This window comes from Hyla sarda, chromosome 9 (assembly GCF_029499605.1).
Source record: "Hyla sarda isolate aHylSar1 chromosome 9, aHylSar1.hap1, whole genome shotgun sequence".
Taxonomy (NCBI): domain Eukaryota; kingdom Metazoa; phylum Chordata; class Amphibia; order Anura; family Hylidae; genus Hyla; species Hyla sarda.
This window is the reverse complement of record NC_079197.1, coordinates 10,304,075-10,318,300: the sequence shown is the minus strand read 5'-3', so window position 1 is coordinate 10,318,300 and position 14,226 is coordinate 10,304,075. Positions and strand designations below refer to the sequence as shown.

General features: G+C 45.7%; 1 protein-coding gene across 1 annotated transcript; it reads right to left on the bottom strand.

The window, feature by feature from the left end:
* Nucleotides 1-732: 732 nt before the first annotated feature.
* ELK1 (ETS transcription factor ELK1) lies at nucleotides 733-13,574 on the bottom strand. The gene is made up of 6 exons (XM_056539674.1): nucleotides 13,075-13,574; nucleotides 12,483-12,691; nucleotides 8,905-9,336; nucleotides 7,792-8,214; nucleotides 5,380-5,481; nucleotides 733-4,534 (listed from the first exon to the last, which is right to left on the bottom strand). The coding sequence occupies exons 1-6, from the start codon at nucleotides 13,178-13,180 to the stop codon at nucleotides 4,436-4,438; spliced, it is 1,371 nt and encodes a 456-aa protein (XP_056395649.1). The 5' UTR covers nucleotides 13,181-13,574; the 3' UTR covers nucleotides 733-4,435.
* Between the last annotated feature and the right edge of the window lie 652 nt (nucleotides 13,575-14,226).

Below are 14,226 nucleotides of genomic sequence, written 5' to 3'. Positions count from 1 at the left end.
CCCAAAATGGCCAATAGAGGAGCTGTTTCAGGAGACTGAAGCTATTTTTTTTTTCCTTAACCCTGGACCATCCATTAAGGGAGGCCATCCATTAAGGGAGGGGTTAAATAATGACCAATAAAATTAAAGGGGACAGGTTGAAAATAAAACCCGCCCAAGTGTTTTTAAATAAGTGTGTGTTCACAAGCTCAGGTTTTTAAAGAGGTACTCCACCCCTAGACATCTTATCCCCTATCCTTTGAATAGGGGATAAGATGTCTAATCGCGGCGGTCCCGCCGCTGGGCACCCCCGCGATCTCGGCTGTGGCACCCCAGACATTAGGTGCATGGAGCGAACGTCACACCGTGCTGGAGGACTGGCAATATGGACCAGAGGCTCGTGACATCACGGCCACGCCCCGCTCGTGACGTCACGGCCACGCCCCCTCAATGCAAGTCTATGGGAGGATGCGTGATGGTCGTCACACCACCTCCCACAGACTTGCATTGAGGGAGTGTGGCCGAGATGTCACAAGCGGGGCGTGGCCGTGATGTCACGAGTCTCCGGCACTGCACCCGACACTCTAAACAAATGCTGGATACAGCAGGGAAATCGCGGGTCCTTTGGATAGAGGATAAGATGTCTAGGGGCAAGGGGTACTCCGCCCCTAGACTTCTTATCCTCTATCCAAAGGACCCGCGATTTCCCTGCTGTATCCGGCATTTGTTTAGAGTGTCGGGTGCAGTGCCGGAGGCTCGTGATGTCACGGCCGCGCCCCGCTAAGTGCAATTAAAGAGCGCAAAACCATGAACATATTTATGATTCGTTCCAGACTCTGTATTCAATAACTGCAAGTAAAAACCTGACCATGTGAACACAACCTTAGAGGAATCCCACACACTGTCATTTCAATAAAGAAGGGGACTCCCTCCCCTGCACCAAGTACATTGCACGTCTCTATAACCTCTGTGCAGACAATAAAAAGGTTACGCGAAAACAAAACGTAAAAGCACACGGACGGTGTTGTGCTTGGAATTTTCAGCAGCAAAGGCAAAGTTTTACATCAGAATTCAGCCGGCAAAACCGCTAGAGGACGCAGCCCGTGACCCGGTGTGAACTCTGCACATACGGTGTCAGACTGCGTAGGAAAATGGGTGTTCCTTTTTCCCAGAAGCCCTTTCAAGGACAAGACGCCCCTGTGGTAAGTAAAGAAAGGCCTTAGGAAAGGTGAGGGAGAGCCGCAGGGACCACATACCCCTCCTTAATAAAAAAAAATGTGTTACCCTGAAATGTCTTATGTTTAGGGGGTGTCACTGGGCTCCCCCTCTGTCTGGCATCTGTGGAACATTCCTGAGTAGTTCTTTGGAATAGGTGGAACCTGACCACCAAGAAGGGAATGTGAGATACAGACTGTTCCATGACTGGTTATCAAGAGGGGGGGAACACAAAACCAACATCAGATTATATACAGTGAAAGTATAAGAAAGCAGCAAACCACCAAAGGGATTCCTAAAAGGTTCTAGACATGGGGGGTAAAGGGGGATTGAGACGATCTACAGATATGGATGATGGATCTAGACTTGAGGATGAAGACCAAGAATACAGAATGATAGATGAAGGATCTAGAATTAAGGATGATGATAAAGAATACAGAGAGAGTGATGGATCTAGAATTAAGGATGATGATAAAGAATACAGAGTGATAGATGAAGGATCTAAAATAAAGGATGATGATAAAGAATACAGAGTAATAGATGATGGATCTAGAATTAAGGATGATGATAAAGAATACAGAGTGATAGACGAAGGATCTAGAATTAAGGATATGATAAAGAATACAGAGTGATTGATGATGGATCTAGAATTAAGGATGATGACCAAGAATACAGAGTGATTGATGATGGATCTAGAATTAAGGCTGATGATAAAGAATACGGAGTGATAGATGATGGATCTAGAATTAAGAATGATGATAAAGAATACAGAGTGATAGATGAAGGATCTAGAATTAAGTATGATGATAAAGAATACAATACAGAGTGATAGATGATGGATCTAGAATTAAGGATGATGACCAAGAATACAGAGTGATAGATGGTGGATCTAGAATTAAGGCTGATGATAAAGAATACAGAGTGATAGATGATGGATCTAGAATTAAGGATGATGACCAAGAATACTGAGTGATAGATGGTGGATCTAGAATTAAGGCTGATGACCAAGTAAACAGAGTGATTGATGATGGATCTGGAATTAAGGATGATGACCAAGAATACAGAGTGATATATGATGGATCTGGAATTTAGGATGATGATAAAGAATACAGAATGATAGATGATGGATCTAGAATTAAGGATGATGACGAAGAATACAGAGTGATAGATGGTGGATCTGGAATTTAGGATGATGATAAAGAATACAGAATGATAGATGATGGATCTGGAATTAAGGATGATGACCAAGAATACAGAGTGATAGATGATGGAACTATAGATGTGGTTGATGACTGAGAACAGAAAGATATGGATGCTGGATCTTCAGATATGGATGATGAATTACAAAATCTAGAGATATAGATGAATAATTTAAAAAGGTGGATGACAACCGATCCATTTTAGAGATATAGAGCTAGAAGTTTGGATGATGAATTAGAGAACATAGTGACGTAGAAATCTAGAAATATGGTTGTAGAATTAGATAATCTAGAGAATGATATACATCAAATATGATAAGATCAGAAAAAAATGGATGATGAATAAGAATCTATGCGGATAACAAAAAAAAGGACATTTGACTGTAGAGATGATCCAAGATAAAAGAAGGAGCTGTCCCAAAGATATAATACGACATAGGGATCAGATATCCTCAGATGAGGGGATTAGAGGGGAAATGATGGCGTCCATGAGGGGCGGGTAGTGAAGCAGCTGCTTTCTACTAACCAAGAAATAATAAAATCATTTGCCTCAAGAATTAAGGAATATCTAAAAGCCATGTTCTAGCACAGAAATGACTAACCTCGGGGGAGGGGGGCATAAAATGAGGTGCATTTATGATTTCACCTCGGACAATCACAGCCCCCTTCCCCCCACTCATAAAAAACTTTCAACTAAGATTCCTGACCCCTTTGGTTTTCCGATGGGTTGGTTGTCCATCACCATTCTACGACACATGCATCAGTTATCCACGTCACCTGGAAAGGACGGAGGACACCATAAAAACAGGATCCAGATCAACAAAACATTAACGGAAAAACAAGAAAAGGAATCCAAAAAAAGGCTAGCAACACAAAGTCTAAATATAGTCCTATCTTCATCGGTGGCTGAACTTTCTGCTGCTCGAGAAGGAGGTGAGGAGACAACGTGATAAAGGTGTGAGAGACTGTGTGTCCTAGAATCTCAGTATCAATAGAAGAAAGATTTTCGCACTAGCGAAATAAAGAGATCTGCGGCGTCTGTGCGACTTCTTAGCAATAATGCACAAGAAAGTGCCAGCAGATCGTCCGTGCTAAGTGCTATCCAAAAGATTCCCAGGCATTTTGGAGAAAGTGGATGCATCTTCGTGGGAACTATATTTTACTCAAATATCTAGGAGTCTTCTGAATTTGGGGTGGCAGCCATCTTTAATGTAGCAGGACCTTATTTTCTCCTCATCGTGACCAGCTGGATGTTCTCCAGATCATTGCCATTCTTTGTCTTGCCGTTTTCAGAAGTTTGGTCTACATATTGATGACCTCCCCTATCCCCATATAGAATTAAGTTCTCACAAGTATGAAAATAACAAATTTTCAAAAAGTTATTCACACAGTAAAATGTGAAGACCATACATTCGGAAATGTTGCCGAGTTGGAGGCTGCAAGTTGATTGCCGATTTTAAGAACATAGCTATGAAAATGACACCCGGTTGACCAGGCAACCTCTAGCGAGACATGTAGGCAGATATTTCGGTAACCATGGATTTGGTAACATTCATTTTTCATTCAGAACCAAGGAGCCATTCTCACCGTAGAAGGACCTTACGAGTCTTCTTTTCCATACTGCAAACATGACTGAGCTTGTGAGTGTCTTTATAGCTCTCCATCATAGATGCCCACCGTGGATTTGGTGGTGACACCCTTTAGAGGATTATGAGGAGGCTTATCTTCATGAAGAGAGGGTGGCAATGGATGTTCTTCTAGTAATCCACACATCACTTGGTAACCATCCACCAAGCATGGAACAATGTCTACTGCCTTGTGGGCTGCACACCAGACTGGGTGTCATCTGGATGTCCCTGGTGGGTCTTCTTGTTTACAGCCAAGGAACAACCCTAAACAAGATGCAGGCTGCGTCCATTGAGATAACACAACACAAAAATATACATCTGTCAACAGGCAAGAGCCGCACGAGGATAATCTTGTGAAAAGACAAGATATTGTGTTCTTATGAAGTAGTTTGAGATCACAGCTCTGTGGATTCCTTATGGCTTCTGAGGTCCAGGCGAGAGGACAACAGGGGTGGATAGTCCATCGACACTGAGGGTTGGTATGTGGATCTGGTTGCTTCCATTTGATGGGAACTAGAATGAAAAGAAAAATAGGAGCGATTTAAAAGTTTCATGGGAGATGGGCCATAAAGAGATGTCTACTAATCTTATGACTATAAACTACGTATTTGAAACTTAGTAATCTTTTTTTTAAAAGATGATCCCAAGATGTTTCCTAACCTTCAAAACCTTTAGGCCCTGGAAAGTTCCAGGGCCAATCTCTCACCGAAGCTTAGTAAAGCCCATCTGGGCTTTGAGGTTTGTCTTGGCTGAGACACAAACATCTAGGGTTTATCATCTGGTGGTCCCATTGAAGTAGGGGCTGGTGGTTGGGAGGGTAATGGAACAAAATGGCCACCACTTCTAGATCTTATGGAAGGATAACAAAACAACACATCACAATTTTTGTAATGAAGACAAACCCTAGTGATCCTGACTGATCATGTGGGTTTACCATCCCCAAAACATTGAGAAATGGGTTATCAAACCGCTTGGCCTTGGGAAAGGGGTACTCTGCCCCTAGACATCTTATCCCCTATCCAAGACTTGCATTGAGGAGGCGTGACCATGATGTCACGAGCGTCCGGCCCACATCGCCAGTCATTCGGCATGGAGCGAAGTTTGCTCCGTGCACGGAATGTCTGGGGTGCAGCAGCCGAGATCGCGGGGGGCTCCTGCGGCGGGACCCCTGCGATCAGACATCTTATCCCCTATCCTTTGGATAGGGGATAAGATGTCTAGGGGCGGAGTACCCCTTTAAAGGTCAGTACTTCAGCCATATAGGATACACTCAGGTCTACATTTCCTTGTGTACAATCTATCTGCTCCATTTCAAACAAACAATATGCATATGACACAAGTACAACAGCAAACCTTACCTGGAAGGACAACTTTGCAGGACTTCGAGGAGCGATGGGGCTGAGCGTACTCCAGAAGTGAATAGAAGGGGGGAGAGAGCTTGGGGTGAGCAGTAGAGGTGTCTGAAAAAGAGATCAGGAGGGTCATTAAATATAAATGACTGAGCACCATCGGTAAATACATATAGAAAGAACGGCGCACAATCCGGCCGCTGTATCTTAAGCGGTACATCAGCGTGTTTTGTCTACAGATTGATGCATGAGATGTAGCCAGTGTTTTTCTGTTCCCACTGGGCTGAGATCTCAGCTGCTGTGTATGAGTATTCATGACAAGATGGGAATTCTATAACAGATCAGATTTATTTATCGAGAACACGGGACAGAAGAGTCCTGTGGATGGCGTGGAGTCTCCTTATACGGTGATCCCTCAACTTACAATGGCCTCAATATACAATAGTTTCAACATACAATGGTCTTTTCTGGACCATTGTAACTTGAAACCAGACTCAACACACAATGCTACGGACAGTCCAGATCTGCTAAACATGTCAATGGCTGAAAGATCTGACCAATCTGAATGGACATTTACACCTGTACTACTGAAGTGCATGCACTGACTGTCTGATAGCGCCTCCCTACAATACATGGTCAATACACGCTCATTCTTCCACACAAACAAAACATATACAATATTTTAAAAGTGTTGTTTTTTCTCTATAATAACCATAATATATTAATGAACTATATACAATATTATATACAATATGCCTACACCATTAAAGGGGTACTCCGGTCCTGAGACATCTTATCTCCTATCCAAAGGATAGGGGATAAGATGTCTCACCGCAGGGGTCCTGCCGCTGGGGACCCCTGCAATCTTGTATTCGCCACCTGCCTGTTTGAGCTGCACGCCGCAGTGCCAGCTCACAAACAGCCGGTGGCGACCTCGGGGCCGGAGTACAGGCCCCCCGTGTGATGTCACCCCCCCGCTATGCAAGTCTACGGGAGGGTGCGTGATGGGGCCCGGAGTATCGTGATGTCATGAATCCGCCTCCATGTGATGTCACCCTCCGCCCCTGCTATGCAAGTCTATGGGAGGGGGCGTGGCGGCCATCACACCCCCTCCCATAGACTTGCATAGCGGGGGTTGACGTCACACGGAGGCGGAGTTGTGAAGTCACGATACTCCGGCCCCGTCACGCCCCCTCCCATAGACTTGCATAGCGGGGGGGGTGACGTCACACGTAGGCAGAGTCATGACGTCACGATACTCCTGCCCCGTCACGCCACCTCCCACAGACTTGCATAGCGGGGGGCGGGGGGTGATGTCACACGGGGCGGAGTCTTGACGTCAAGATACTCCGGCCCCGTGGTCGCAACCCGGCTGTTTGTGAGCTGGCACCGCGGCGTGCAGCTCAAACAGGTGAGTGGCGAATACCAGATTGCAGGGGTCCCCAGCGGCGGGACCCCCGCGGTGAGACATCTTATCCCCTATCCTTTGGATAGGGGATAAGATGTCTCAGGACCGGAGTACCCCTTTAAATGTAGACTCCTTGCCCCTGTTGCAATCTTCACAAAATAAAAAGAATCAATTGTGCACAATCCAACACCAACTAAATAACGTATTTTATATTATTTTTATTATATTGTATTATGCTCCATAGCTGACAGACATTCCCCTGTGAACTCGGCTGAACTCCTATAAGACAGATTTAGGGTGCATAGATAGTTTTCCCTATATCGGATGTTCGTACAATACCTGGGGTAAGGACACATCCCAATGCGAAAATGACCTAAACAATAAGAGTATGTTACGAGATTCACCTCTGAAGCCAGCAGAATTATCAATACAGCTCTGGAGTATAATACAGGCTGTGAATAATTTTAGTGATTTGGGGAATCAAGGAGCACATAGTGTCTTAAAGAGGTACTCCGGTGGAAAAAAATTTTTTTTTTTTGTTCAAATCAACTGGTTCCAGAAAGATAAACAGATTTGTAATTGATTTCTATTAAAAAATCTTAATCCCTCCAGTACTTATAAGCTGCTGTATGCTCCACAGGAAGTTGTGTAGTTCTTTCCAGTCTGACCACAGTGCTCTCTGCTGAAACCTCTCTCTGTGTTAGGAACTTGTCCAGAGTAGGAGCAAATCCCTATAGCAAACATCTCCTGCTCTGGACAGTTCCTGACACGGACATAGGTGTCAGCAGAGAGCACTGTGGTCAGACAGGAAACAACAACCCAACTTCCTCTGGAGCACACAGCAGCTCATAAGTACTGGAAGGATTAAGATTTTTAAATAGAAGTGATTTACAAATCTGTTTATCTTTCTGGCACCAGTTGATTTGAAAAAAAAAATAAAATAGTTTCCCCTTTAACTCATAGACCCCTCCGATTACACCTTCTTGATTATCTTTTTTCGGGTACCTCCTTACCAGAGAATGAGAAGTGATGACAGAAGATGCACTTCCAGGAGCCAGCAAGGAATTGACAGCAGTGTTCATCTTCTCTGACCCTATCACAGAAGAAAATGGAATTTCCAAGTCCTTTGGCTTTTTCCCTTTTAGGGGCTGTCCTCCTTCAGAAGATGACACTGGAGCAGACGTCTCCTCGTTCTTAACCTCCTCCTCCTCCTCCTGAGAATCCGTGTTTCCCTTTACCTCCTCCTCCTCCTCCTTTTTGGGTGAGTTAATGACTACCAAAATCTCCTGGGTAAGTGGCTGATCAGAAGTCGGGGTCTTCAAATCCGGTAGAGAAGCAAGAAAGACCTGAGGTTCCGAGAGGTCCTCAATATCTGCCGAGGCTTCTTCAAGGGGGTCCTCCACCTTAATGTCAGGAGTTGGTGGATCAACTGTGACCTAAGAGATAAAAAAAAATATGTCATGACACAACTAGATGAGCTTCATAAGTTCTGTAAATTCTATAAAACGATTGTCCTTAATATTTCAGGTTAGTGAAAGACCGATGGGGCAAAATGGCCTGTGTAGGGTCAACAGTACTTAGAAACCAGGACAAATGCTCTATATTGGTAGTATTCATGGTTGCTATAGGGTCCATGGAGGAAAGTCAGGATGTTACTATAGTGGGTGCAGTGGTTGTGGTCCCACTGGGGCCCAGAGGGGGCCCTTTTACCCCATATAGTGCATCCAGTATAATAAAGTATAATAGCTCAATAGACTTTGCATTCGGGCCCAGGAGCTTCAATTTGTGCCTCTAGAGAAAGGGCCTCATTGTGAAGGCTTGGCCCCATCTCCAGTGCCCATCTGGACCAGCATGATGTCTTCATGAGTAATGCAGAGTTCTTCAACTTGTGGCTTTCAAGCTGCTGAAAAACAACAACTCCCATCATGTGTCACAGCTGGAGAGCCACAGGTTGGGGAACCATAGGGAATGGCAAGCGTGGCGTTATCCATTATCGATAGTCAAGCTCACTTATCCTGCCCTGGGAGGTTGCCTAAAATGGGGTGGTGGGCCCAGTCCTACTTTTCCTATTAGGCCAGCTTTCCTTCTTGTTACCCCTGCTATCTACCACCCTCTATGGACATTACATGGAGCTGCAGTTCCTTGGAGCTATGGATGTTGACTTCTAAGGAGAGATCTCCATCATCCTGCTCCACAGCCTCGTATGACGGGATGCTGATGCTTGGACCTTTGGCCTCTGGTATTGAAGGAGCTTCAGCTGGAGGCAAGATGTCCGGCTTGTTAGCCTTGGGCTGCGCACTGGGTGGAGCTTGTAGCGACTGGATGGTGAATGTGGAGTAGAGACCAGAGCGCATGTATTCATTGCGACTCGTCTTGGAGCTGCTCCTCACCATCTTGGGGACAAAGGGGGAGCTATCTCCAGGTTTTGGGGTCTGGGTCAGTTCATTCACAGAGTCCCTACACTTGGCGTCTTCCTTGGAGGGTTCACCGCTGCCAGGGTCTGGGTAACACACAAACTTGTACACAAACTTTTGCCCGCTGACTTTCTTGATAATGTTCTGTAAAAGCAAAAATAGAATATCTGTCAATGCATGGGAACATGTGGACAGTTTATCAGCTGAGGGTTTGGAACAATGGTATCCAAAGTAGACAATACTCTGTCAGTCTGGGCAGGATAGGATTATAGCAAACCCTCAGCTGTGAGAAGCACAGCTGTGTATGTCTAAACAGGTTTTTCAGACTTAAAGGGGTACTCCGGTGGAAAACTTTTTTTTTAATCAACTGGTGCCAGAAAGTTAAACAGATTTGTAAATTACTTCTATTAAAAAATCTTAATCCTTCCAGTACTTATTAGCTGCTGTATACTACAGAGGAAATTATTTTCTTTTTGGAACACAGAGCTCTCTGCTGACAGCACAAGCACAGTGCTCTCTGCTGACACCTCTGTCCATTTTAAGAACTGTCCAGAGTAGGAGAAAATCCCTATAGAAAACATATGCTGCTCTGGACAGTTCCTAAAATGGACAGAGATGTCAGCAGAGAGCATTGTGGTCATGATGTCAGCAGAGAGCTCTGTGTTCCAAAAAGAAAAGAATTTCCTCTGTAGTATTCAGCAGCTAATAAGTACTGGAAGGATTAAGATTTTTTAATAGAAGTAATTTACAAATCTGTTTAACTTTCTGGCACCAGTTGATTTAAAAAAAAAAAAAAAAAAAAAAAGTTTTCCACCAGAGTACCCCTTTAAGTTTCCAGCCATTCACAGCAAGCAGAGATCTCGAAAATGTACAGTACCTGAAGCACAAACATTTTTCGTAGAAGAGTGCGATCCAATTGGTTGCTATGAGCAGCTCCTTCAGGTTGAAATTGTCCATAGCATCTGGATTACAGTCAGAAAATGAAAGCTGTGATCTGATTGGTTGTTGTGGCCCGCTCCTTTAGGTCAAAGGAGTTGTCCATAGCAACTGATTACTTTCCGAAAATGAAATATGTGATTCGATTGGTTGCTATGGCCGACTCCTGTAAAGTAAAGGAGTTGCCAATAGCCACAAATCAGATTACAGTAAAAAACATAAAATATAAAAGCTGTGATCTGATTGGTTGTTACGGACAACTTTTAAAAGTCAGAGGTGTTGTCCATAGCAACAAATCAAATTATCGTCAGAAAGTGAAAGCTGTGATCCGATTGGTTGCTATGGGCAGCTCCTCCAGTTTGAAGTTGTCCTTAGCAACTGGCTTACAGTCAGAAAATTAAAGCTGTCATCTGATTGGTTGCTATGGCCAAATCCTGTAAGTCAGAGCTGTTGTCCATAGCAACAAATCAGATTACAGTCAGAATGTGAAACTGACCAACTTCTTCAGGTCAGCGAGGTTACCCATAGCAACCATAGCAATTTCCACTGCATTTAGGAAATTTATAGACAGTTTTTTTAGTTGCTACGGGCAACACAATGCTTTAACCCTATCCTGGTTTTCCAGAGCGGGCCGGTGCCTTTAAGACATGTGCTCCTAGTCCAGCCAATGACCGCCCATGACTCCCACATCCTGTTTTGCTTCAGTATAAATATTTTTCCCGTAATTTAAATGAAAATACATATGGCTGACCGCCATTATGGGTGGTGAAAGGGTCAGACATCTTCATTGCTGTACTTATATGGCAATCCATAGGTGCCATCTACTCAAATAGGGGCCACGGCTGCTATGGGGGTCTCGAAAATAGGGGTCCAAGCCCTGGTGGGCCTTATTTATGCCATGGCTACAAAATACGTAAATCATGTGACAGATGGAAATATGGACATCAAAATCAGATGTACGTTGTTAGGAACCTGCAAATAGCTCCCCACCCCAGAAATAAAATCGGTATATTCAGGGTAGCCACAGTTTCCCCTCCATTTTTATGTCACCTATGGATTCTATACAATGTCCTCCGGAACAGTTGCGCAGATCACTATACGGCAAGTTCCCACAGTCCTTGGCTCAAAGTGGCACAAGAGTAACCCAATGTAAAGACTGTCAATAAACTACTGACACCTAATAAATAGGCTCAGACAATTCCAAAATGGTGGACCTCCAGGTCTACGACTCACTTGGCTGTCAGGGCATGCTGGGAGTTGTAGTTTGGCCAGATCTGGCGGTGCAGTTTGGAGACCACTGACCTAGACCCTAGGTCTCCAAACTGCGGACCTCCAGCTGTTGCAAAACTACAAAACCCGCAACTACAACTGGGTCTCCAAAAGATGGCCCTCTAGATGTTGCCAAACTACAACTCCCAACATACCCTGGACAGCAGTTGGCTGTCCGGGCATGCTGGGAGTTGTAGTTTGGCAAGGTCTGGAGGTCCAGTTTGGACACCACTGATCTAGACCACAGGTCTCTAAACTGTGGACCTCCAGCTGTTGCAAAACTACGTAACCACAACTGGGTCTCCAAACGGTGGACCTCTAGATGTTGCAAAACTACAACTCCCAGCAAGCCCGGACAGCCGTTGGCTGTCCGGGCATGCTGAGAGTTGTAGTTTTGCAACATCTGGAGGTCCATTTTGGAGACCACTGACCTAGACCCTAGGTCTCCAAGCCGTGGACCTCCAGCTTTTGCAAAACTACAACTCACATCAACTACAACTCCCATTGTTCTCCGAAACAAGTTTGCAGATCACTATGTGGCATCTACCAGTCTCACAAGTGAACTACAGACACCTTATAAGAGAGTTGTAGTTTCACAACAGCTGGAGGTCCAAAGTTTGGAGACCTAGGGCCTAGGTCAGTGATCTCCAAACTGAACCTCCAGATGTTGTGCTGAGCATGCTGGGAGTTGTTGTTTCGCAACTGCTGGAGGTCCACAGTTTGGAGACCACTGATCTACAAAATTCACCCATACCGTTGTAGTACAGGAAAGTTAGGTGCTAACCAGTATAGCAATTACTACTGCTCGGGGGGCATTATACGATAATGACATCTCAACTACCCCCCTCCACTACTGAACCCAAAGTTCGGTTCTGTAGCAGGGTTCTATGATACAGCTTTCCCAGACATCTGCACGGCAAACCCACCTATCAATGTAGTGATATGGAAGAAGTTGAGCTAACGTATGTATCTGAAGGCTGCAATGGTGGCCATACTGGTAGCCACCCAGCTTTTCCTGCAAGCAGACATTGTTTAAAAAAAACACAGCGGACAGTGCGGGTTGCGTTAAAGGGGGGCGCTCTCACCTTGTCGTAGTAATATCTGAGAGCCCGGCTCAGCTTGTCATAATTCATATTGGTCTTATTTTTGCGCAGGCCCCATAGCCGTGCCACCTCCTCGGCGTCCAGCAGCTTGAACTCCCCATCGTTGGACGTCCAGGAGATGAGGTGCCGATGACTCTGCTCCTCCAACAACTGCAGGAGAAACTGCCAGAGTGTCCCAGAAGGGTCCATCTCTGCCAGGACGAGGAGAAACATGAGGCGGGCACTGGAAGAATGCAATACAAACACACGCACGCGGGTGACAAAGTTAACCATTAATAGGAGGGCAGTCACCAGTGGAAGGACAGAGAAGGGAACACATGTGGGTGGATGTTGGCAGGACGCGTTTCGGTCTCACCTGACTCTGTGCTGTCACTCTACCGCTCTGCCATGCTGCTCACGGTACCGTACAGATGCATGGCGCCACGAGCAGCGGGCACAGAGCAGCCACAGCGTGGGAGGAGGAACAAGGGCACAGGTAGAGCAGCGGATGGATTGACAGCACAACATGTTTTGACACCCATCGCCGACAGCCTTCTTGCACCTCCAGATATTTTTGGCTCCCCAGCCCCCCTACCTGTCTGCAGTCTCAGGCGCCTCTCCTGTCCAGAGAAGTCTTGCGGATCTGGTCGACTTTGCTCTTGAAGGGTCTTTGAGTGACGATTTGTCCCTGCAGCAACCATGAGGCTGCGGAGAAATCCGCCTGGAACATTGTCCTGGATCTAAGGAGAGGCGAGAAGGAGAAGGGTGAAGATTTTTTGGCCTGGTTCAGACAGCAGCGCTCTGTTTTCCTGCCTCCCTCCCTCTTGTCTCCATCTCTCCCATATACTCTCCTCCGCCTCCTACTTGTTTTTCTTGTTTTTTTTTTTTCTTCTTCAATGTCTGCCCCTCTCCATACACCCAGCAGACACAGGAGAGAATCCTGTCCTACGTCAGAGGGAAGGAGAATCAGCAGCACAGGGAGGAGGAGAGGGGAGGCGACAGGGGAGGGGAGGCGTACAGGGTCCTGCACTCTCAGACATGGATGCACTGGATGTGGGCACAGCAACCGTACACTGCCTGCCCCCCCCCCCCCCCCAACCAGACGCTGCATGCATCGGATAACTTACTTCTGTCCGCTTCCGAGAAAGCTGGGTGACAACCAACATGAAAAGCCTACAGAGTTCTAGGAAAGCTGGGTGACAACCAACATGGCCATCATTATCACTGTAGTCCTGAAAAGCCTACAGGGTTCTAGAAAGTTGGGTGACAACCAGCATGGCTGTCATTATCTCTGGAGTCCTGAAAAGCCTACAGGGTTATAGGAAAGCTGTGTGACAACCCAAATAGCCGTCATTATCGCTGGAGTCCTGAAAAGCCTACAGGGTTCTAGGAAAGCTGGGTGACAACCAACATGGCCATCATTATCACTGGAGTCCTGAAAAGCCTACAGGGTTCTAGAAAGTTGGGGGACAACTAGCATGGCTTTCATTATCACTGGAGTCCTGAAAAGCCTACAGCAGTGGTCTTCAACCTGCGGACCTCCAGATGTTGCAAAACTACAACTCCCAGCATTCCCGGACAGATGATGGGATTTGTAATTTTGCAACATCTGGAGGTCCGCAGGTTGGAGACCACTGGCCTACAGGGTTATAGGAAAGCTGTGTGACAAGCCAAATAGCCGTCATTATCGATAGAGTCCAGAAAAGCCTACAGGGTTCTAGGAAAGCTGTGTGACAACCAACATGGC

Bases quoted from the DNA above. Each gene is read 5' to 3' on its own strand.
- ELK1 (XM_056539674.1), bottom strand. From the start codon at position 13,180: ATGGTTGCTGCAGGGACAAATCGTCACTCAAAGACCCTTCAAGAGCAA. The intron at 5,482-7,791 runs GTAAGGAGGTAC...TCTCTTTTTCAG, and splicing joins TCATCACTTCTCATTCTCTG to ACACCTCTACTGCTCACCCC. The intron at 4,535-5,379 runs GTAAGGTTTGCT...TTTTCATTCTAG, and splicing joins CTGCAAAGTTGTCCTTCCAG to TTCCCATCAAATGGAAGCAA.